At 38.3% G+C, this 17,746-nt stretch overlaps 1 protein-coding gene across 14 annotated transcripts in view; it reads left to right on the top strand.

Moving 5' to 3' along the window:
* Positions 1-17,746, top strand: part of ADAM11 (ADAM metallopeptidase domain 11) — a 154,841-nt gene that overhangs the window by 132,789 nt on the left and 4,306 nt on the right. For all 14 annotated transcript variants that reach the window (XM_058184100.1, XM_058184099.1, XM_058184098.1 and 11 more), the window contains 11 exons: positions 2,596-2,695; positions 6,085-6,156; positions 7,511-7,603; positions 8,300-8,380; positions 8,732-8,782; positions 9,112-9,175; positions 13,950-14,049; positions 14,214-14,333; positions 14,689-14,857; positions 15,463-15,577; positions 16,080-16,170. In XM_058184100.1, the coding sequence (XP_058040083.1) occupies positions 2,596-2,695; positions 6,085-6,156; positions 7,511-7,603; positions 8,300-8,380; positions 8,732-8,782; positions 9,112-9,175; positions 13,950-14,049; positions 14,214-14,333; positions 14,689-14,857; positions 15,463-15,577; positions 16,080-16,170 (1,056 nt within the window). The remainder of the gene's footprint in view (positions 1-2,595; positions 2,696-6,084; positions 6,157-7,510; positions 7,604-8,299; positions 8,381-8,731; positions 8,783-9,111; positions 9,176-13,949; positions 14,050-14,213; positions 14,334-14,688; positions 14,858-15,462; positions 15,578-16,079; positions 16,171-17,746) is intronic.

Genomic DNA, 17,746 nt, shown 5'->3' with positions numbered 1-17,746 from the left:
CCGCGCAGCCGCATTCTGGACTAACTGCAGCCTCCGGATGCCCTTCAAGGGGAGCCCCATGTAGAGAGCATTGCAATAATCCAGGCGAAACATCACGAGGGCGTGAGTGACTGTGCATAGGGCATCCCGGTCTAGAAAGGGGCGCAACTGGCGCACCAGGCGAACCTGGTAAAACGCTCTCCTGGAGACGGCCGTCAAATGATCTTCCAGAGACAGCCGTTCATCCAGGAGGACGCCCAAGTTGCGCACCCTCTCCATCGGGGCCAATGACTCGCCTCCAACAGTCAGCTGTGGACTCAGCTGACTGTACCGGGATGCCGGCATCCACAGCCACTCTGTCTTGGAGGGATTGAGCTTGAGCCTGTTTCTCCCCATCCAGACCCGTACGGCTTCCAGACACCGGGACAGCACTTCGATTGCTTCGTTGGGGTGGCCCGGTGTGGAAAAGTACAGCTGGGTGTCATCCACGTACAGCTGGTACCTCACACCGAAGCCACTGATGATCTCACCCAGCGGCTTCATATAGATGTTGAACAGAAGGGGCGAGAGAATCGACCCCTGCGGCACCCCACAAGTGAGGCGCCTCGGAGCCGACCTCTTCCCCCCTGTCAACACCGTCTGCGACCGATCGGAGAGATAGGAGGAGAACCACCGATAAACGGTGCCTCCCACTCCCAATCCCTCCAACCGGCGCAGCAGGATACCATGGTCGATGGTATCGAAAGCCGCTGAGAGGTCTAATAGGACCAGGGCAGAGGAACAACCCCTATCCCTGGCCCTCCAGAGATCATCCACCAACGCGACCAAAGCCGTCTCCGTGCTGTAACCGGGCCGGAAACCAGACTGGAACGGGTCTAGATAGACAGTTTCATCCAGGTGTAAGGGAAACTGATATGCCACCATACTCTCTACAACCTTCGCTGCGAAGCGAAGGTTGGAGACCGGACGATAATTACCTAAAACAGCCGGGTCCAGGGAAGGCTTCTTGAGGAGGGGCCTCACCACCGCCTCTTTCAAGGCTGCCGGAAAGACACCCTCCACCAAAGAAGCACTCGTAATCGCCTGGAGCCAGCCTCGTGTCACCTCCTGAGTGGCCAGCACCAGCCAGGAGGGGCACGGGTCCAGTAAACACGTGGTGGCATTCAACCTACCCAACAACCTGTTCATGTCCTAGGTGCTCGCTAAGAAAGGATTTTTCAAAATGACAATCAGATCATTAGTATTTCTTATATTATTATTATTATTAACACGCTCTGGTGCTAAGGAGTTCTACTCCCCCTCCACACCTGAAAATAACTGGAGAGAATGGGATAGTATAAGAAAGGCTTTTGTGGGGCAAGCCTAAAGGAGAGAAGGGAATAGGCTAGGGAGACTTCTGTGGGGCAAGGCTGAGGGAGAGAAGGGAGGCTTCTGTGGGGCAAGCCTGAGGGAGACAAGGGGATAGAATAGGAGAGGCTTCTGTGGGGCAAGGCTGAGGGAGAGAAGGGAGGCTTCTGTGGGGCAAGCCTGAGGGAGACAAGGGGATAGAATAGGAGAGGCTTCTGTGGGGCAAGGCTGAGGGAGAGAAGAGAATAGGTGAGAGAGGCTTCTGTGGGGCAAGGCTGAGGGAAAGAAGGGAGGCTTCTGTGGGGCAAGCCTGAGGGAAACAAGGGGATAGGATAGGGGAGGCTTCTGTGGGATAAGGCTGAGGGAGAGGAGGGGAGAGGAGAGGCTGATCATAACTATTCATTAATTTTCAAGCTGTAAGTGTCAATTCTGATCACATAGTTTCGTAGCGGAGCACGGGTATTCAGCTAGTCTGTTTATAATAGTCAATATTTTTAAATTAATTTGAGTTCATTATTCCCAAATATCTTAAATTCATCTATGTTAAAATATTTTGTTTCATTCTTGGCAAGTAATTTAGATATTCTCCTTTATGTGTAATTTTTAGTACCTTCTGTTTTGCGCTATGATTTGTCCAATAAAAGGTTACAGACACGAGCTTTAGTAGTATATACAATTAGAAATCTTATTTTACATCTATCTGGACTTTCAAGCTGTTTATAACTTTCCAAAATAAACACTCTAATCCCTCTTTTGCTATTTACTCCAAAACAGAATTTTTAAATTTATATTTTAAAATTCTTTGAATTGAAAGAGACCAACCGGTGAATTCCATGAAATTTCTGTACCATTCCAAGAGTTATAAATATTTAAAAAAATAGTAAAAAAAAATTCCACAACTGGTTAAGAAAGGAAGATCGGTCAAACTTAAAAGTCCTTAAAGACAATATTACATTTGTGAGCCTGATGAACTCCCTTGACTCCCAGTTGCATTATACATAAGTGACCATACAAACATTGATTCCTGCTGTCTATACACCAGTAACAGCTATCTGGAGTATGTATGGGCAATCTCACAATCTCTTCTTTCTCCAGAGAGATTTCAGTCGCTCAGATCCAGCAGTAAGCTCCCAATTCAGCTGTAATATTGTCCCCCTGTTCAGGAACATCCATTTCTCACTGGAAGTCTCTGGACCAAGGAAAACGTTTTACCTCCTTTGACATTTCATTGGCTTTTAATCTTCTATTGGCTCTCTTCCTGATACACAGATACTACCTGCCACGGAAATTTTCACGCTGCAGTGTTGATGAATACAATCAATTTCTGGCTGAAGGAGGAGGAAGCTGTCTCTTTAACAAGCCTTTGAAGGTAACATTAAAACACTTTCATTTGATCACAATTATAAATAAGAATTATTTCCAGACAATATTTTCCATCTTTTATCTTATATCTTGGCAATTCATAGGACTATAGTGAAACCAAATTCTTGTTTTGTGATTAAAATATCAGCCAAAGATCTAGGTAAGGTAAGACCATATCTTTCTTATGGTACTTTAATAGGTGGTACTATCTCTCAGCTAACCTCACAGTATTGTTGAAAAGATCAGTTTCAATTTTTAGAAAAAAGACAACAATTAACTCATGCTGCATTTCATAACTGTTTTCTTGTCAACAATATGAAAGTAATTTGCAATTTGGAGTTTTTTTCATTTTCCTAATCTGCTCTGCAGTTATATGATTTTTGGGAGGGGGGCAATCTAAGCCCCATTTATTTTTTTGAAGACTTGTCATCAACATGTGTTGCATAGACTTCAGTCAATGCATTTTACATGTGTCTGCTTTAGGCAAGCTTGAGTGACTTGCATAAAAATACAGGATTGACTACTGTAAAGTAGATGCACTAAGGCATCCTATAGAGAATATTCTCTTGAACATACTTTAATTAAGTTAATATTTTCAGTATTTCAGTTGGTTTTAAGTTTATGAATATATAATATTGAAAGTCATTACTAAAATTCAAGCAATATTTGTGCCAATATCAATAGTCTGTTCTATATGAATCATAATATATGTTTAAAAGTTACAATAAATTCTATCCAAGATAATAATAATAATAATAATAATAATAATAATAATTATTATTATTATTATTATTATTATTATTATTATTATTATTATTATTATTATTATTATTATTATTATTTAATTTGTATACCGCCCTTCTCCCGAAGGACTCAGGGCAGTTTACAGCCAGATAAAAATAGCATTCATAAATACAATACAATAAAATCAGAATTAAAAAACTTATTCAAATTGGCTGATAATTCAAATATAAAATAGATAACAACATAAAAACCCCATTAAAATCCTAATAAAACCCATTTTATGCCAGTCCCGCGTGGAAGAATAGATACGTCTTCAGCTCACGGCGGAAGGTCCGGAGGTCAGGAAGTTGACGAAGTCCTGGAAGAAGCTCATTCCAGAGAGCAGGTGCCCCCACAGAGAAGGCTCTCGCCCTGGGGGTCGCCAGCCAGCATTGTTTGGCTGATATTGTTTGGCTGATATTTAGATATTGACGAACTATTCTGATTTAATACACCTTGTACAATATTAAATCTTTGCTAACAAGAAAACCCAAATTTTGAATATTCTTGAGGTCTATTGTATGTATAGAACTCTAGTTCAAAAATCTTTCAAAGTAGAATTAGGTTTTGTATGAGATTTACTTCTGAGATGCAAAGTTATTTGGAACGTCAAGGCATACTCCCACCAATTAATTAGCCAGTCTTTGGCTTAATTAGCTGTGTATTTTCTTTCCAGCAGGATGTATAAAGAATCTTTGCTGCACTTACCAATATTAGCTTCATATATTTTGTGGGAATATAAATTTAACAATATTTAATAAGAAAATAGATTGGAAAGACATTAGTTTCATTCTAGTTTAAATAGTTTTCCAATTGCTAAACTTTATAACAATGCCACAAAATATGAAAAAAAAATTGACCTGGTCATTAAAATTTCTAAAAAGTGTTAGAGAATAAGATTTTGTTTTAGTAATCAGTATTGGAATAATATATCAACAATAAACATCTTACATCATGTATATGGTATTTGATGTAAATATAACGCTTTTGTTTAATTGAAATTCCCATGATTATTTATTAAAGATTGATGTATTCAACTATATCACCATTTTAGTTGTATTAACAAAGCTTAACATAGATGATCTTTATCTATACTAACGTCATGCGGCTATTTAAATAGTGCATTATGTTGTTTTTAATTATTTATTTTGTTTTAATTCTATTTTTACTTTGATTGTTAGTGTCCCAGAGTAAATTTATTACATTAATAAATAAGTGTTAGTAAACTATTAATTTTACATTCTCTAGCATATAGAAACAAATATTGAACACACACACACACACTCCCAAGTTTGCTGTCTTTCCCTGTCAATTTTATACATACCTTCTTCAGTAAGAAAGCAATTAAAAAACTTTAAGTTTCTTAGTCACAGTGCTTAAGTTGGGCGATGTAAACGGAATAAATAACTGGAGCTAGCAAGTAATCTAAACCTTATTCAAGGCTCTCTCTCTCTCTCTCTTTTTTAAAATAAAAAAAAGTAACATATCCTATACATCTCAATGATCCCTGCCTCACCCAGAAGCCTCAAGATTTTAAAATGACATTCAAAGCAAACTCATACACAGTTTGGTACCCAACCTGGGGAAATAAGAAAATCCTTTCCATCCCAGAGAGACATAGGACATTTTTTCCTTCCCAGACATAATCAGTGTAATTCAAGTATTTTTATTTATTTATTTTTTGTTCTATAAAGAGCTTTAAATTAGGACAATCTTTTTTCTACATTAAAAAATACTAGATTCATAATGAAGGCATGACCTTTTTCTTGACTGGTCAAAGACCCCGGAATTCCAAGTTATTTTGGTACCTTTTTCTGTTCCTTAGATGCAAATAGATTGTACTATTTCAGGGGTCTCCAACCTTGGCAACTTTATGACTTGTGGACTTCAACTCCCAGAATTCCTCAGCCAGCGCAGAGACCCCTGGGATAGAATAATCAAGGTTGTAAATTAAGATCAAGGTTGTAACATAACTAAATAGGTGAAATGTTGACAGTTTTATATTCCAAAGATCAAGATCCCCAACTTTTAAAACCTCATTGGTATAATAGCTTTGCTTGAATGGTATTGTGCCTACTTTGCCCTGAATAAGCCAATAAATTGATACATCTATGGGAAGGGAACCATCCAGCATATATAGATATTGGAGAAGAAGCAATTTCTCTTAACTGCTACTCTACTTTAGGAAAGATATCATAATTTTAGGCATTTATGAAGTACTATATAACAAATTGGTTTCCTAATAGATACATGGCATATTAAATCCCAAAATTTCTATTATAAGTTTGAATAGCATTTTATCATAAATAGTATAGTGTCATTCTGAGTTCCGTTTATTTAAATTATGGTCCTGTATCAGGTGCCAATTGGTAAAACAATGGAGGAACTTACCTCGAAATTATTGTTTACCTTTAAAAAATTGCTTTCACTTTCATTGTTGATTCCTTAAATCTACCCCCTCCCAAAATGGAACATAAAAAGATGAAATTTCAAGAAGGTTTCTTCATTTCTATTGTCAAGTGCCAGTGAGTGATGTAGATGAAAATGTTATTAGGCGATGACATGAAACCTTCTAATGATTCCATTTCGTTCACCACTATCTCCTTAACACAGCTCCTTGACCCTCCTGAATGCGGTAATGGATTTGTTGAAGCAGGAGAAGAATGTGACTGTGGGTCCTTTGCGGTAAGCAACAACTGGGGCTTAAAAAAGGTGCCATCTGACTAAAAATAATATTACTAGTGTGTGATTGGAATGCTATTGCCAGTCTTTGACTTCTGACTTCTGTTTTATGCATGCTGAAGAATATCTGTTATTTTATCAGAGCCTCGAGTAGTTTAGAATCAGAACCCCAACAGAACCCTCTTATCAAAGGACAAATTTCTCTTTCTTCAGAATGTTTTTTTCAGATCCATAAATGTTGGGATAACCCGTCATTAATGCTGGATAAGATCAACCAGCATCTTTTTGTTTTGCTTTGGTGGTGTTCAAAATCCACGAAAACAAGTACCGTCTGTTTATGAGATATGTGTCCCCCCCAAAAAAAATGTTAGTAAAAATTAGCAACAAACATTATGGAAATTGATGTTATAAACAATATAGTTATCTCAATTGGTAAAAGGAAAAAAGAGCTTTTTTGAGACTTGATTACATATGCAACATTTGTAAAATAAAGCAACATATATTAGGAAAACTTTCAAATTCAAGTTTTCATATTGGAAACTTCATATTCCTAATGTATTCAAATGGTAGGTGGTGGTGAGTTTGAAAATAAAACCCAAATCTCTAAAACAATGTTAGGTAAAGGTAAAGGTTCCCCTCGCACATACATGCTAGTTGTTGCCGACTCTAGGGGGCGGTGCTCATCTCCGTTTCAAAGCCGAAGAGCCAGCGCTGTCCGAAGACGTCTCCGTGGTCATGTGGCCGGCATGACTCAACGCCAAAGGCGCACGGAACACTGTTACCTTCCCACCAAGGTGGTCCCTATTTTTTCTACTTGCATTTTTACGGACTTTCGAAACTGTTAGGTTGGCAGAAGCTGGGACAAGTAACGGGAGCTCACCCCGTTACACGGCAACACTAGGGATTCGAACCGCTGAGCTGCCGACCTTTCGATCGACAAGCTCAACGTCCTAGCCCCTAAGCCACCGCGTCCCTATTGTTAACTTGTAGTTAGCGCTTATTAGGGAAGTGCTAGGAGTGGGGAGTTGTTCAGGAAAAGACAGAACTCAAAAAGTAAACAGGGCAATATTTGATTTTAAGGCTATGCCTGCCAGATAGAGGAACAAAAGAAGAACACGTCCTCCTTTTATTAGAGATCTGGTAACACTAAAACTACATCAATCCTAGTTATTTTCATAAATTGAAATTGAGCTGAGCTGCTGACCTTTCAATCAACAAGATGAACGTCCTAGCCCCTGAGCCACCGCGTCCCTCAAAACAATGTCAGTTAAGGTCTAAAAAAACCTGAAGCTGTACTTTTCTTGTTCCAACTTTGACCTAATCAAAATTAAATATATTGGGGTTTTTTTTCTCAAAGGAGTGTTCCAAAAGTGGGGGAAACTGCTGCAAGAAATGTACCCTTACGCATGATGCCATGTGCAGTGATGGGTTGTGTTGTCGAGAGTGCAAGGTAAACAAGTTGGAATGGGACGTCTGTCATTTGATTCTGTGCCCATCTCTCACCAGTTTTAAGCAAAGCTATCTTTCTTGGAAGTTACACAGCAGGGCATCATCTGTGCTTCCATGTCAATACTGCCCACAGAAAACAAATTGTAGTCAGGCCAAACCGCAATTGGGTACTAGGTGTCAGCTCACATATTTTGAGGTGGCTCAGATATGCATGGTTTTCTACAAAATATTTGTGAACAGTTCAGAGCATTATAGTTTGCATAAATCGTGGGAGTGAAGGGGTGAATGGGATTCAGCAGTCTCCCCCTTGAGTAAATCTTCACCTGCTTAATTCCTGCAGCTTTACAGTGTCAGGTATCCCCAACTCATGGATGGAGCCCTGTGCATCTATGTCTGTGCATGTTTAATATTTACAGCACAAATCTGTGGATGGATTTAATAAAATGCTGAGACATGCTTTTTCTCTTTTGTTGCAAGGATGAAGTTGAGGAAACTAGGATTATATAGAGCAGTAAGCCCTGTTGCTCCTTGCATGTTGCTAGAGATAATTTGGTTCTCCTCTTTTCCTGCACTGACAGTGGAAAAAAAGGAGAAAGTTAGAGAAAGACCTCACCCGACACATTCTTTGTTTTAGTTTTTCCTTGCCAGCTTAATATTAAAGTCCACTTTTATTTTTCTCCCATTTTCTCCCATGAAGTATGAGCCACGGGGTGTAACTTGTCGAGAAGCTGTGAATGAATGTGATGTCCCAGAAACTTGTACTGGGGACTCCAGTCAGGTGAGTTGGGGGAATTATAAGGAATATGATTTACGAGTAGATGGGGGTGGAGTGGGGGATAGCACTGTAACCTACTGGTCAAAACACCCATGTTTTGGTGGCTTCTCTGTACAACAGCCAACATAGATTGTCTTTATTACTGAAAAGTTCATCCAGAATTTTAATCTCTAAAAAAGAGATGTTGTGAATAAAATTGAAAGCATATTCCTTTAAAATGGGTCCCTACTTTTTCTAGCCTTCTGCATTTGGAGTGTACTAGGCTGGGGAAAAGAGCCTTTTACCAGTTTTCCTGAGTTGTATTTATCTATATTTTGTCCTTCCTGATACAATTCTCTTTTTGTCTCTCCATAGTGTCCACCTAATGTACACAAGCAGGACGGCTATTTTTGTGAGAATGAACAGGTATAGTTGGTATCTCAGTTTCATAACTAGGATTCCTGGAACTGCAGGAAATATGGGGGGAAAGGTTAATTGCAGTTGGATCCATCTGTCAATCTCAGTAAAAGGAGTATCCTTGGAAAATTCTAATTAAATCAGATTGAACAAGGAATGAGTTTCTCAATGGTTATTTAAACAAACAAACAAACAAACAAACAAACAAACAAATAAAGGTTAAGCCAGATCTGGATTCTCAAATCCCATAAACTGGGTATATTACACTTCTCTGTAAAACATGCAAGCTGAGAGGTTCTTGCATGACCCTCTAACAAGTCCCATTTTTTGCTTTGTAGGGCCGGTGTTATGGAGGCCGTTGTAAAACCAGGGATCACCAGTGCAATGCATTGTGGGGGCGAGGTAAGTAGCTATTCACTCTTAAAAAAGAATCATCATAACTAATGATTGCAAAATCTAAATAGCCAGTATGCCATATAGAAGTTTTTTTTAATCTCTTTGCTGCCATCTAGTGGTAATGCAAACCTTTGTAGATGTGCTTATAACTTAGCTGTAATATTTGAATGACATCCAGTAACATTCGTACTGGAGATGGAATTGTCCTCAGGTTAGGGAAAACATATTAATTCTATTGTTACTTAATTTAGGTACAGTTTTATTCTCTTCTTTTATATATAGCAGTTTGCAAAGCAGACTGCTTGAACTCTGTTCTGGAGGTTTTTTGGTAGCAGCTTTTTCTGGAGATAGTTAATTGCTTAAATTAGTGAGGGGAACAGGAGATGCCCCTATAACCATTTTTAGGGCTGATTGTAATCACCCATTATTAGCAAATCACTTACCAGCAAACACCAGCATTTTGTTTGTTTTTCCATCATTGTTTTCAAACAACGCAAACTATTTAATCTAGAGAAAGAGGTGGGTTTGAGATGAAAAAAACAACAACGTTTTCTTCAAAACTCATCCAGACCTAGTTTTTAGTAACGCCAGGCAATTTCATTCTGAATAGTTATGCTTGGCTTTTGTTCTTTCTTGCATTCATCTTCTGATTTTTCCAGTGCCAAATGAAGAAACCAGAGGCGTGAACTTTGCATTATTTCAAGGAATTAGAAAATCATAGTGTGGGAAGGACCACTAAGGCCAATTCTCTACTTGGGTCAGGAATTCAAATTAAAATATCTCTACCAGATGACTCACTTTCAGACAAGCAGATGGAATGAATGGGAACTCTCTGGATAATTGGCTTCACTATCAAACTGCTTCTTACTGTTAAGTTTTTAATCATCTGGTTTTCCATTACTTTTAATTCATTATTTCATGTCCTGCATTCTGAAAGAACAGAGAACAAGTTTTCACCTTCTGCTGACATACTTTCAAATATTTGAAAGGAGATATCTTATGCTGTCTCACCTCCACTTCTCAAGGTTAAGCATGTATAGTTCCTTCAATTTCACTTCATAGGAGTTAATTTTAGTCTCCTTTTAATCCTCTTTGTGCTTTTATGAACCTGTTTCTGTTTTATCTGAAGTCTTCTTAAAGTGTGGTATCCAGAACTGAACACAATATGTAAACATTGGGGTTTGGCCAATGTTTCAGAATGAAGTGGAGCTTTGATTGTTATTACTTGGAAACTATACTTTAATAAATGCAACCTAAAACTGCATTTACTTTTCCTTTTTGGTGGGCTGCACTAACATTATGCTGCATATTCATATTTGGATTACAATCAATTATCACTGAAGTGTATACTAAGATCAAGCAGGTATCCAACATTCTATAGCTATGCTTCCTAACTTAAAGAAGTTCTGTTTCCTAACTTAATATACATTAAGTTTCATATTCTTATTTTTAGTCATTTCTTTAAACTATCAATATTATTTTTGAATTTTATTTCTGTGTTTTAGGGCATTATTTCCCAGTTTTATGCAAATTTGATCAGTATTTCTTCATCCCTTGATAAATAAAAATATAATACAGGGCCTAAGACTGGTCTTACAACATATGTCTTGCTATTTTGGTGAGGTATCATTGATGAGCACTCTTCGAGCAATCTATGTACTTAATTGCCATGTCATCCATACTGTGGTTTACCAGTTTGTTAATTAAATATAGTACTTTGTCAAGTACTTTGTTGAAATAATGTACATTAACTCTGCAATATTCCCAAAACCACTTATGAATTTATCCAATAAAAGTGAGATTTATCTGGCAAGAAAAATAAGTAATTATCACACGGTTTTGAAGTGCTCACAGATTCATTATTTCATTGTCTGCTTTAAATTCTCCTATATTAGTGTCAGAATGACTTTTATGTAATCCTTTCCCTCCTTCTTGAAGGAAGCAAAACATGTTCTTTTCCAGCCATATGGCACTTCACCTGTTTTCCAAGATCTCTCAAAGATAATGGATTGGCCAGACTTTCAGTAAGTTCCTTTAATATCCTAGGATGCAATTTATCTGGTCCTGGAGACTTAATGCAAAGTAATAAATAATGCCAGACTGTGCTTTCATTAGTCTCATGCCTCGGTCCTCCCTCTGCATTCTGCTCTTCACAATTTTCTGGGTCAAAATATACCTTCTTGCTGGAGAAGATGAAGACAAATGAGCAACTGGTCTGTTGATTCTTCTTTTCTTATTATGGCTATAGAAACATATTTTTTTTTGTTCTCAGACTTCTTCATTCACCTCAGCATGTTCTGAGTTTTAGCTTTCCTAACCCACTTTCTTGAGTTCCAGACTACTAGAATTGTTTGCAGTTGTGCATTGAGTACATCCCTTTTTAAGGAAAATCTGTTCAATTTGTGCTTTTCCCATTAATTTCTCTTACGGTAGAGTTCTATTTATAATTTATTTGAGTGTATTATTTTGTTCTTTTGCACCTAGTGTTTACAGGAAAAGAGGGTGGTCTGAAAGATACTGACTTTCCAATTGCCCAGACCAGAATAGCCCTAGAGGACAATGTCCATGGATGGGGATTTTGTGTGTTTGTGTGCGTGTGCATATGTTGTATGTGCATGTTCCTGAAGTGACCCATAGAAACTTGACTGATTCCACACATTAAAGATCACCTGGTTTTGCCCATAAGAGAATGGTCAGTGAAGTATGTCATTTATATATGTGGCCAAAAAATAAAAAAAGTATCAGGATATGATGGAAAGCATAGCTTAAATACCAGAAGATTGAATGTTGCTGGGGATTGACCAGACCTTCAGTATGTTCCTTTAAGGAAGATTGCATGTTGCCTGGAATAGGGGCTGGGGATCAAATGAAGACCATGCCATGATTACAAAGTAATAACAAGAATTGTCAGAGCTTATTTGTATTGCAGTTACATAAAGGGAAAAACGCCCTAAGTCTTCCCTACCGCTTAATGAATCTTATGGAAGTAATTCAGTAGAAAAAAAATGAAAGAAAAAGTCCATAACCATGCCACAGCTGTAGATATAATGCTAATGGACTAAATTTGAAGCTAACAATTTGGGTCCCTCAATTTGGCTACTAATTGAAATTGGCACTTGCTATGCACTGTTGCTTTATTCTAAATTAACACAGAAATTCCCAACTGAACTGTAATCTTGCAAGAGCCTAGCCCTGTTCTTTGCCTGTGCCAGAGATATTCACCATTATTCACTTTGTCTATTTCAACTTCTGCCAACCATTTTAACTACCAACAGAAATTAAAGCCAACAGCCAAAAACACCAATTAATCTGACTGTTTGTGTATTTACCATATTTAACATCATGTACATATGCTCTGCTTTATAGAAAACTGGAATTTCTGTTCCAGCAGTAATCTAATCTAATTTAATTTAAAACACCCATGCACATTCAGGGAAAGGACTGGAAAAGGCAGGGGAAGAACAGGCAATTATTTCAGTGACATCAACTTTGTCTTGATAAGGCTTCTTTCAGAACCCAATAACTTCCACGTGAGTTGGATACCAATTCCTACCATTTATCAGGAGAGGACAGGAACTAGTTTTAATTTACAGTATCTGGAGATCTCAGATTATGACAGGTTGAATAAAATATAGCAGTTAGAGATTCTGCAAATGTTGAAGATGCATTTAAACAGAAGAGGATACGTACCATGAACCCAAAAGCAGTAGAAGAGAAGAACAGGAAGAAAAAGATGGGGGAGAAAAAGAGGCAAAACAAAAACCAACCATATCAGTGCCAATCCTTAAGGATCACGGGATAATCTGCCTTCTTATCCCCCTGAATTTGGCTCATGACTCCCGACAATCCAGACTCTTCTTCTGGCTGTTGCTAAAAAATTTTTTTTTAATTTGCATTTATATCCCGCCCTTCTCCGAAGACTCAGGGCGGCTTACACTATGTCAAGCAATAGTCTTCATCCATTTGTATATTATATACAAAGTCAACTTTTATTGCCCCCAACAATCTGGGTCCTCATTTTACCTACCTTATAAAGGAGGGAAGGCTGAGTCAACCTTGGGCCTGGTGGGACTTGAACCTGCAGTAATTGCAAGCAGCTGCTGTTAATAACAGACTGCATTAGTCTGTTGAGCCACCATAGGCCCTATGCAAATGAGGAGAGAAGGATAGGAACTTGATTTGGCACCACAGAAGTATTATTTGTCCATTATTTACTGAAGCAATTTTTACTCATTCTTTCAAACTGAAAAGACTTGGTGAGGTTTGAAGCTCAATAAAAAGCAAAATGTTTTCATCTTAGATAGCAAAATGAACCTTATAAATAATTCCAACTAAGGAATCTGGCCTTTCAATTCTGAAAGTTTAAACCTTCAAATGTTAACACAAAGCCCCACAGATCAGGTTTGCATATGGCATAGCTTGAACGTTCTATTATTTTCTTGGCATTGTTTGCACATTTCCCTTTTTAAGGATAGAAATCTTTTACTTGAAAATATTGTTTTTAAAATCTTAAGCACTTTTGGAGTTGGCCAAACCTTATACATCAAAAGCTAGGTCAGTAGAAGACTTCCGGATGTATAGTAAATAAATTATTTAATTAACTGAATTCCTTCCTAAGCTTCTCCATGCACCGGCATCACTGCTGACCTAGGGATAGAATTTATTCTCTTCATTGTCAAATATAGGATATTCTTCAGTATTCAATATGTGAAATCTATGGTTGTTATGCTCTTTGGCTTGCTCTTATTCTCTTTCTCACTTTTCTTCCTGAAAAATCAAGCTTCAGCTGAAAGGTTTTGCTACGAGAAACTCAATGTTGAAGGCACTGAGCGTGGGAACTGTGGGCATGAGGGGAGCCGCTGGGTGCCCTGTATCAAGCAGTGAGTAATATGAGATTTCTCCTTTTTCCATAATATCCTTTCCCATAGTGATGCTGAATCAAACCACACAGAGGGAAGTCACTAGAATGCCACAACCAGTAAGTTGAGGCAGAAGCCAGTCTTTTTAAAAGTATGTTATGTTCCTCTCCTCCCATTCCAATTAGGGATGTGTTGTGTGGATATCTTCTCTGTGCCAATGCGACAGGATCTCCACGTATTGGTGAACTACTAGGCGAGATCACAACAATGACATTCTATCACCAGAAGAGATATATCGATTGCCGGTAAGTCTGGCGCTCTAAGATCCACCTTCTTCATTCATGCCAACTTGCTGGAGAATTTGAGAGATGAAAATAGGAATGTTCTGGGCTGCAGATTGATCCCCTCCCACCATAGAATAAGTTTCCAAATAATTTTGGGGAATGTCTGCCTGCCAGCCCCAATCCTGAAGGCACAGAATCACAGATTCCTTAGGGATGTGATGTAATGCAATATAATGAAGGGGGCTATGAAAAAAAAAAGTGCCTATTGTCCTTTCTTCCTCAAACTTTTCATCGTTGTCGGCATGAACAAAGAGATTTTAAAGGGCATTGAAATATTCCTTCACTCAATGGAGCTTTTTTTCCTCCCCCCACGCAGGGGTGGCCATGTGCAGTTGGTGGATGGCACAGATCTGAGCTACGTAGAAGATGGGACACCCTGTGGGCCCAACATGTTGTGTCTTGATCACAAATGCCTTCCCGTCTCTGCCTTTAACTTCAGTATCTGCCCTGGCAGCTGGGGTGGCCAGATCTGCTTTGACCATGGGGTAAAAATTATAAATAAAAAAGTTGTGTTTTCTGTTTTCATTAAATAATAATGCAAAAAAGAGAAAGAAATGTATTATTTAGCAACTACCTTGCCAGGTATGAACTATATAAATGCCAATATTGTGCCATCTGCATTTTTTTCTTGGCTTTCTTGTGGATTAAATATTAAAGATAAAATAGGAACATTCAAAATAGGAGCATGTCTATCTTAAATATTCCTGAAGTGTATTAATTTATTAAATTTGTTAGCCTCCCATCTTTTCACAAGTTGGCAAGTAATGATGGGCCATAGAAAAAGCTGATTATGATTTAGTAATTACATATAGTGAACATGACCTACCTACATTATGGGGTGCCAACAAAAAATGATTATTGCATTGAGAAACAGTCATTCTTCAGCATTATTAAATAATATAGAATTATTTTTGGTGTATTGTAGGAATTTCTACTTTTCTCTTGAAAGCTTTAATTTTTGTCAATTCATTGTGTAATGGTGCCTGTTGAAGAAAGAAATGTAGCTCAAGTGAAAACATACAAGTTTCTGGAAAAATGTCACTGGAATGGGTTTGAGGAGCCCCACAAAAATAATCTTGCTTAATTACAGGTCTGCAGCAATGAGGGCCAGTGCATCTGCTATTCAGACTGGACAGGAAAAGACTGCAGTGTCTATGATCCTATCCCAGACCCTAAACCTACTGGAGAAACAGAAAAATACAAGGGTAAGTTGCGGGAGGCCCAGAACACTTTGCAGACAGCCAAAACACTCAATTAATTAATTAAGTAAAGGTTTCTTGCAGAAATCTTATTCTGTCTGAAAAGCCCTTCAGGCATTTTCCATTTTGGATCAACTCCTGCATGCCTTTTATCTGTCCTGGTATTTCCTGATTTTTCTGAGAAAGGGAATAAGGAATGCAAGAATCTTCCAGGACTGGAGAAACTTGCAATATATATTGCAAGACGAGTGACGTGGCAATCTACTGTTCGAATAGCCTTCTTTTCACCCTTCTTCTTTACTTCGTGGAAACTCTTCTAATATTTTCCTGTTCCTTTTTTCCTATTTAAAAACAATCTCTTTTTCTGATTGCCAGAAGTTTCATGTTATATATTCTTACTGTAATTATTAAAACATTCCTGTTGTACAGCTAGGTTCTGCCCATTGTGCTGCATATCAAGAACACACATAATTGTGTGTTCCTTTTTTTGTCTCCTCTTTCTCCACAGGTCCCAGTGGTACCAACATCATTATTGGTTCCATTGCTGGAGCCATCTTGGTGGCTGCTATTGTTCTTGGTGGCACTGGATGGGGATTTAAGTAAGCAGCGTCAACATGCGCATACTGTGCTTCTCAAATCGCTAGATTGCCTTGAGGACTTCCTCTCTGTTGCATGTATTCCAGGTGCCTTTTGCAGTGGCACTTATTTGGGGAAAGGGGAATTGAGCCCAGGTATGGCCCATCCATCCCAACTTAGTTTTGGGCTGAAGGGGAGGATCCTCTTCAGGGTGGAGTCATATGAGATATTCCACAGGTAGTCCTTGACTTACAATATTTCACTTAATGACCATTTTGAAGTTACAGTGGGCTTTCCCAGAGCTACGTACGAGCCATTTTAAAGTTACAAAGTTGCACTCAACCCCATGGTCATTGTGATTGCAGTTTTGAGTGCACAATAAGTGGTTCAACTTTTTAATTGTTTGCACTGATCACATGACCATGATTTCTGAGTTGTTGTTTTTTTTGGTGTGTGTGTGTGTGTTTTTTTAGCTGGTTTCTTGCATTTACTTTTGGTTCCCAGCAAAAAAAGTGCCAGTTGAGGAAAATGGATTTGCTTAGTGACAGCCACATTTGCTTAATGACTGCAGTGTTCTATGAATGACCAATACCAAAAGAGTAGAAAAAAATCAGAGCTGGTCATATAATGCCTTGAGTTGCTAATGCAGTGACCTCTGGCTGAAATTCCAGGCTCAATTATAATTATAAGTCAAGGACTAGCTGTACTGAAGGTGTCATGCAACAAAAACGGTATTTGCAAGCTTGTTTCTATGATGCAAAACCTTCTTATGATAGTACAGCAAAAGCATGGATATTTTTGAACTAGCTATGTCTGACTACATGCCTGGACTGGAAACAGGGAGCAGGCTTGGATGATGGGTTGAGTCTTTGCTGCATTTTAAGCTGAAGTTGGTATTAAGAATCACTGGAAGGAACCATCATTGGATAGAGAGTGGTGGCAAAGGAAGATGTATGCAAATAAGATGTTGGTCAATAGTCTGAATAGATTTCAGCAAAACAAGGATTGGCTGCTATAGGAAAATGTGACAAGTTGAGCTATAGGTCTGAAAAAGGTGAAGAGAGACAGAAGGTGTACAGTATTCTGGAGACACAAACTAATACTTAGTTGTATTTCCAGGCATGTATGATACTTGATAGACAGACCAAAGCCACCCTCTTGTGGTGAGAGTTCATATTTACATATCTGAGGATAGAACTGGGGAAAATACAAAAATGGTTTTTGCTTAAATGTGGTAAATTTCAGTTATTATCACAAGATGTTATAGTGGAACAAAAAGTTCCAAGAAGCGTGATGTGTTAAAATTGCATTCTGGTGTTTTTCCTCTAATAAAAATAATATATGGTAAGTTTTAGGATACTTCCTAGTGGCATTAGAGAGAGCAACAGTAAACTGAACTGGAAGAATTTCATAGTGATCTACTTGCAAATATTGGCTGGTATTGTTGTAATTTTGTCATAAAATTTCTTCTCCTCTTAAGATGCTAACTTGCTGGTCTCACAACAATTAAAGCAGGATTTCTCCTTCTTCTTATCTGGAACATAATAAGAGAAGTATTAACTGGAAGGGGACTACAAAGTGTTCTCATTACTTCTCTCC

This window comes from Ahaetulla prasina, chromosome 4, assembly GCF_028640845.1.
Source record: "Ahaetulla prasina isolate Xishuangbanna chromosome 4, ASM2864084v1, whole genome shotgun sequence".
NCBI lineage: Eukaryota > Metazoa > Chordata > Lepidosauria > Squamata > Colubridae > Ahaetulla > Ahaetulla prasina.
This window is presented reverse-complemented; position numbering and strand designations above follow the sequence as displayed.